We start from the raw sequence: 7,587 nt of genomic DNA, 5'->3' as shown, positions 1-7,587 counted from the left end.
GGGGAATCATCATTGTGTAGAGCCACTATCCAGTCAGCTGCTTTGTCCTCCAATGCCATAGTAACACTTCTCACTTTGGCAACCTCTGATGGGAAGTCCTCTCCATATTCTTGCATGTAATTCCAGACTTGAACCAACCTCCCCCCAACCTTTTGGGATCTCCCCCAAACTTTACTCCAAGAGGAGGAATCTTTGGTTTTCGATGCCTTTGTGGGACTTTTGGGCAGAGCTTGAACTGCTGCTGCAGCTGGAACTCCTCCATCCTTCCCAGCTCCTGTAGCAGCTCCCAGGGTTGATTCAGGGTTAACCAGGATGTCTGCTCCCCCCTCTGCCTGCTTGGCAATTCCAATCTCCTTTTCAGTGAGACCTTCATGGAAATGGCAACTCCCCCAGGCCTCTTGTAAAAGGTGTAAAGCCTGGGTCATCATGAGATCCTCTTTTTCATCTTCCTGCCAGACAGCCTCCAGTCACCGGTAGTCATAACCCCTGACAGCATCTCCTTAGAATCACTCATCTGTCCCACTCCCACCGGCCATCTGGGTTGGACTGATTTTTCTTCCAGATTCAGTTCAGCCATCCATTCCGGATGGGAGGATCCAGGGGTTAGACATGTTGATGCAGCCCCCCCCCCCCCAAAAAAAAAGCTTTGAACTCCAGGATGGGTGCAAACACAGATCTTGCTGACTTTGACCAAGACGAGCCATCAGTATGTGCAGAAGATGGTGAGAACAAAGCTCCCTTCGTAATAACTCCTCCAGCACCTAAGAATTCCACCCCACCTCCAGATACCACAAGTCCCTCCCCGTTACTATGGCAGCCAAGAGCAAGCAAGCAAAGTAGAGGCTGACACTATTCAATGTGTGGAGAAAAATACTGCTTTCTAATTGGAAAAGTAGCAAAATTCTTGGGTTGTTACTACAGCTTTCTTTCTAACATTTTACTAATCAGAACTCTGCAGCTAACCCTAAAGAACCTCTTGATGCAGGTGAGGAAGGAGAGGGCAGAAGTTGGCTTGAAACTCAACATTAAGAAAACTAAGATCATGGCATCTGTCCCTCTCAATTCCTGACAATTAGATGGGGAAGAAATGGAGGTAGGGACAGATTTTATTTTCCTGGGCTCCAAGATCCCCACAGATGGGGATGGCAGCCAAAGAATTAAAAGACCCTTGCTCCTGGGAGGAAAGTTATGGCAAATCTAGACAGCATACTAAAAAGCAGAGACATCTCCCTGCCAACAAAGGTGCGTATAATCAAGGTGATGGTTTTCCCAGTTGCAATGTATGGCTATGAAATTTGGACAATAAGGAAGGGTGAGCACCAAAGAATGGAGGCCTTTGAATTATGGTGCTGAAGAAGACTCCTGGGAGTCCCTTAGACTGCAAGGCAATCAAACCAGTCAGTCCTAGAGGAGATCAACCCTGACTGCTCTTTAGAAGGCCAGATCCTGAAGATGAAACTTAAATACTTTGGCCACCTAATGAGAAGGAAGGACTAACTGGAGAAGAGCCTCATGCTGGGAAAGAGGGAGGGCAAAAGAAGAAAGGGACAACAGAGAACGAGGTGGCTGGATGGAGTCACCGAAGCAGTAGGCATGAGCTTATATGGACTCCAAAGGATAATAGAGGACAGGAAGGCCTGGAGGAAGATTGTGCATGGGGTTGCAATGGGTCGGACACATCTCCGCAACTAACAACAATTTCAAAATAATTCCAATTTACCATTTTGTTAATATTCTTTTTTTAACGTTTTAAACAATTTGGTTTGTTTACTCTGAAAGTTTTCATTGTTTGCTTAATGGAATTGTGTCTATATATGTGACTTTTAATGTATTAGATATTGAAAGGGTATTAATGGAATTTGAGGGTATACTTTCACCCAAAATTTTGAAAATAAACTCACTTTCATAAACATAAAGTTTCTTTGCCATTGGGAAACAAGCAGGGAATACACCAACTTTAGTACAGTTGGGTGTAGATAACTTTTGCATTAAAAGATGTTTTTCAGTCTCCCAGTGACAGATGTTACATCTCAAAATTCAGTGACAAAAAGAATTCAGTGAAGCAAGTGAAAAAGCGACTCAAGGGTCTCATGTCAAGGAAAGTCGTCCTTCCTTCCAATGTGGATGAATCTCCAAGGAATTTAAAATCCACTCAGAATGAGCCCAGCAGAGAATATTTTAATGGTTCTTGCACTGACGCCTGACATTTATAGCAAAAGGAAGACACCCAACTTCATTTCATATATAGATAGATATTCATATATAGTATTTATTAAAGAATTTTTAAAAGAAGCTAAAAATGAATACAAGCAGATATAAAGCAATATAAAGAAAAGAAATAAAAGGGAAAGCTAAAAAGTGCAAGAAATGAAAAAAGGTAAAAGAAAAATAGATAAGGAAGAAAGATAATAAATAGAAGTAACTTCGTCTTCTTTACAGCAGTTGTAAATATAATTATACAATTACCTCTAAATTTACCATGATTCTCTTCTTTCTATAATCTATCCTTTCTAAACATCAAAACTTCAATCATAACCCAAGCCCCCTTCAGGCAAAAATTCTATAAGGGGTTTTGGGTCAGCAATAAATGTAGATATTGTGTTTTATTTCATCAAAGAGGTCAGATGAAAGAAATGATGGCTTTCTCAACAAATTCCATCATCTTCACTGTCCATTCCTTCATTATGTTTGTTTGTTTGCTTTGTTTTATTGGATTTATATGTCGCCCTTCTCCCAAAGGACTCAGGGCGGCGTACAACATTAAAAAACACACATCCTGAAAGTTAAAAAGAAATTAAATACATATCCCAAAAAACAAACCCAATTTATAAGACAATACATTTTAAAAATAAGATAAAATTAACAGGCCAGGCCTGCTTGCTGGAAAAGCCAACTTTTTAGGGCGTGTCGGAAGGCCCAGAGGTCAGGGATTATGCGAAGCTCCGGGGGCAGCTCATTCCAGAGGGAAGGCTCTCCCACAGAGAAGACTCTCCCCCTGGGGGTCACCAGCCAACACTGTCTGGCCGATGGCACCCTGAGGAGGCCAACTCTGTGGGATCATACTGGGCGGTGTGGGGCTACTGGTGGCAGTAGGTGGCCTTGCAGGTACCCTGGGCCTAAGCCATGGAGCACTTTAAAGGTCATAATTAATACCTTGAATCGTACCCGGAAAACAACCGGCAACCAGTGCAGGCTGCCTAAAAGGGGTGTAACATGGGAGCACCTAGGTACCCCCATGATAACCCGCGCGGCCGCATTCTGGACCAGCTGAAGCTTCTGGGTGCTCTTCAAGGGCAGCCCCATGTAGAGAGTGTTGCAGTAGTCCAGACAAGAAATTCTGGAGAATTTCAACCATTCTCCCACAAACTAGAGAGGCTGATTGAAGGGATGTATCAAGAAATGTCATTTTAGAAGTCACAACCTCACCTACTGACTTGCAACTGTGACAGGTGTCTCCAGAATTTTTTAGCTGTTACATTTTGCAATTTTGGGACAAACACCTATGGAGAGTCATTCAGATCATCAAAGGTGCTTTTTCAAAAGGCAACTGGACTTCAGTTCAATTGAAGAATGGATGAGAAGCAAAACATCTTCAAAGAAAAACAAAGAAACTCCAGTTGCCTTTTGAAAAAGCACCTTTGGGACAACCATGATTTGAATGACTAAGACTCTCCATAGGTGTTTGTCCAACAATTGCAAAATGTATCAGCTAAAAAATTCTGGTGACACCTCTCATGGTTGCAAGTCAGTAGGTGACAAATACCTTGTCTATCTTGGGACAATTGGTAGACAAGTTATCTCCTACTATTAAGGTAGCCAATTGCAGTTTCCTTGTTGACAGTATTTTTAGCTATATTGTCTTCAGAAAAATAGACATGGTATCAGAATAACAAAGAACTATTCCTAATTTTCAACAGGTGATACACTTCAACAAGCCTTTGGACCATTGCTATAGGATCAATCATATAATTTTGTAATGGTTCATATGAAAATGATTTTAAAAATCAAAAGGGATTTGATCTTTACTGAGCATTTACTATATTTGGGAGTACAATTATAGAACCACCAGGTCCAGCTGCTCCCAGCTTTGTATTATGTATGACATAAATAATGCATACAGATAGAAACTTGGATCTTCTTCATACAGCATCTGCTTGTACAGGTTGCAGATGATGATCTGACAATAATAAGTACCTTACTTCTCAGAGAGGGGCTCTTCTGCTAATAATTTTGGTTCTTCAGAACCTCTACTAGGGGTCCTGAAGGGGGTGAGTAAACCATAAAAGCAGTCATTCAAATAACAAATTATAGTCAGGAGTGCTCTTCGTCTGTCTGCAAGGTTCCAGAAGCAACTCTCCACCAGAAGATGTTATTATTTCTTCCTGCAAATACAAAATAAATGTCATCAGCGGGATGAAAAATATTGATTAGCACAAGTCTTCAGGTCTAGGTATCTCAAGTAAGTTTGAAGTGCTTCTCAGTCTACAAACTTAAAACCATGTTGTCGTGTTGTGAAATTAGCTGTGCTTGACTGAGTAGGAATAAAGCAGGGGGTAGAGGGGATATTAGCATAATTTTGAAGGATTTTTAAAGAGCTTCAAAATAACTCTGTTTAACCTAGTCCCGTCGCAACATCCCCAACCAGACCAAATGAAAGAAGGGGAGAAAGGTATGGATGATCTTGAAGGGAATCGAATTTCTAGTGATGACATTTATAGTTTTCTTGGCTGTGTGATTTGTCACCATCATCTCTGATCTATTCTGAATTTCTCAAGTGGTCTTCCATCTCAGTTCTAACCAAGGATGACCCTGCTTATCTTCTAAAATCTGACAAATTGTTGCTCACTTAGTAACTGACAGAATAATTTTAGACACGCACGCATAACACAAGTGACATTCACACAAAATCTTCACCTTATCTTAGGGGTGTCAAATTCAAATTCATTGAGGTCTGCATCAGGGTTGTGTTTGACCCTGGGGGGCACAGCCAGGGTGGGTGTGGCTAGCTTGATGTCACTCGTGTCGAGGGGCACCTGTGACAGCCTGAGCACTCTGCCAGTGAAAATAGGCTCCTGAGCTCCATTTTCAACTGGGATGGCCTCCTGCAACCCTCTGCCAGCGAAAATGGAGCAGTGGAGTGGTCCTTCACTGTTTCCAGGGTGGTCCCGTGGGCCAGATCTAAGCCTCCTGCAGGCCAGATCCGGCCCCCAGGACATGAGTTTGATACCCCTGCCTTATCTACATAGTTTCCTCTCAGTTTCCTGCTATGCTGTGTTGCAATTGAATGCAGACAAACCTTGTTTTTGGAATTCATATTTAAAGGGTAAATTGAATTTAGAAATACAAGTTAGAGTGTCTGGTGCCTGTCCTGCTTCAATCTTCTGCAATGACCACAGCTGCTTCTGACTTTTCTGGAGCTAGATCCAGTTTATCTAGCACCTTCCTGGAGTTAAGTCTGTTGATAATTATGAATTTTGTCCATAGATCAAATGCTTAATGTATCACTCCATTCTTTTGAGTTGAATTTACATTTTACAAATTTAAAATGTAAATTCAACACAAAAATAGTTTGTTGCGAATGTGACTGCCTGTAAAGACTCCTGGATTGGGGCTGAATGGCAAAAGCGGAAGCAGTATGCTCCATCCTATACTTGGGTAGACCAGGTTGCCTGGATAGACCAGTACCACTGGAAAACACTTCCTTTTTTTAAAAATTATTTATTTATCCAGTTCAGGGGCTGGTCCTTCTTTCCCTAGTGACTCTTACCTTATGGAAATCGATAAGATCTGTGAGTGTCACATGACGGTTGGGATCTACTCCCAGGAAGCTGTAGAAATCTCCTGATGCATCCACCAAGAAATGTTTGAAGCCGTTGTGATGCCGGTAAGAGAGGGCATATCCCCAGATTTTATCACTGACCCGCACGAGGAATGTCCCTTCAGGCTTGTGCATCAACAGTTCTTCTGCTTCTTCACGAGTAATAATACCTACCAGTATCAAAATAAAACAAAAGTGACTTATGTTACTGGCAGTTCTAACAGATTCTGGCCTTCCACAAAGAGAAAAACCATACAAAGAAAAGAAAATAGAAGCTTATAGTATTACTCCTAGTTTATTAAGTGTCACATCAATTTTAATCAGGCTTTGGAACAGACTACAGGTAGTCTGACTGATAGATGGATGGATGGATGGATGGATGGATGGGTGGGTGGGTGGGTGGATAGATGATAGATAGATAGATAGATAGATAGATAGATAGATAGATAGATAGATAGATAGATAGATAGATAGATAGATAGATAGATAGATAGAATTCTTTATTGGCCAAGTGTGATTGGACACACAAGGAATTTGTCTTTGGGGCAGATGCTCTCAGTGTACATAAAAAGACAACAATACATTCATCAAGAATCATAAGGTACAACACTTAATGATAGTCATAGGAAAGTCTTCTAGTCCAGCCCCCTGCTCAAACAGGAGACCCTATACCATTTCAGACAAATGGCTGTCCAATCACTTCTTTAAATTTTCAGTGGTGGAGAAGCCACAACTTCTGAAGGCAAAATCCATTCATTGCTGCTTGTCCTGCCTTCAGATGTTTGGAAAAATAGTTTGACATCCTCTGTCACAGCCGCATAGATATTGAAAGACTGCTATCATGTCACCCCTAGTCCTTCTTTTCACTTGAGTGGATATACCCAATTCCTGCAGCCATTCTTCATGTGTTTTAGTCTCCGGTCCCCTAATCATCTTTGTTATTAGGATTAAGCTTCATTGGTAATAGTTTGCAATTAATCTAGTCTTATCCCCTGAGCCATTTCAAAATAATACTGTTTGAAATTTTTCTTTCTAGCAGAGTTTAAAGCTGTTGACTTTTAAAGCCCTAAATAGCACAAATCTAACATTCTCATTGTGAACTCATGGCAACTAAAATCTGTAGGAAATGCCCTTTTGAATACACTTCAGAGGTCCATCTTTCCAACACGTAGGGGAGACATTTCTTTCGTGATGCTCCCAGACTATGAATCCAGTCTGTAGGTTTTGCCTGCATGCTATAAATATCATATCTGTTTCTTTAACATGACATGGCATATTCAATAGCTTTACTATTCATATTTGAATTAATAAATATTGATAGAGGGGGAAGGAAGTGTTGAATAGAGACTCATTCTATAGCCATCGGTTTTCAATCCCACATGATCCATTTGCAGCTTGTGGGTGCCAAATAATTCTTAGCCATCTTTTATAGCTGTCCAACTTTCTCTGGGAGCCAAATGACCAACTGAGAGAAAAAGAATTTCTGGCTTTCAATCACCATGGGTGGTCAAAAGTCAACAGTTATTTAGAATAAAGCCAAATATACATGTCCCAGGATAATGCTGTAGGTCACCAGGATCAGAGGTATATTCTTCTAAACTTTTGGACTCATGCCACAGTCCATCCTCAGGGAACTTCTCACTCTCCAGATTGTGTCCCTTTCTGAAGAGTGCGAAGTTTCCTGAGGATGGGCACAACATGAGTCTGAAAGCTTGGAAAAATAAACCTTCCATCCTGGTGATCAACTCAAATTGGATCCTCCTCTTGTC

General features: G+C 41.2%; 1 protein-coding gene across 1 annotated transcript in view; it reads right to left on the bottom strand.

The window, feature by feature from the left end:
* Positions 1-4,289: 4,289 nt before the first annotated feature.
* SH2D4B (SH2 domain containing 4B) overlaps positions 4,290-7,587 on the bottom strand; it is a gene marked incomplete at both ends in the record, with an annotated part of 91,317 nt that continues 88,019 nt past the window's right edge. Inside the window, 2 exons of the mRNA XM_081953593.1 lie at positions 4,290-4,382; positions 5,768-5,988. Coding sequence (XP_081809719.1) covers positions 4,290-4,382; positions 5,768-5,988 — 314 coding nt within the window. The remainder of the gene's footprint in view (positions 4,383-5,767; positions 5,989-7,587) is intronic.

Source organism: Natrix helvetica (assembly GCF_964273705.1).
Source record: "Natrix helvetica genome assembly, chromosome: 5".
Taxonomy (NCBI): domain Eukaryota; kingdom Metazoa; phylum Chordata; class Lepidosauria; order Squamata; family Natricidae; genus Natrix; species Natrix helvetica.
This window is presented reverse-complemented; position numbering and strand designations above follow the sequence as displayed.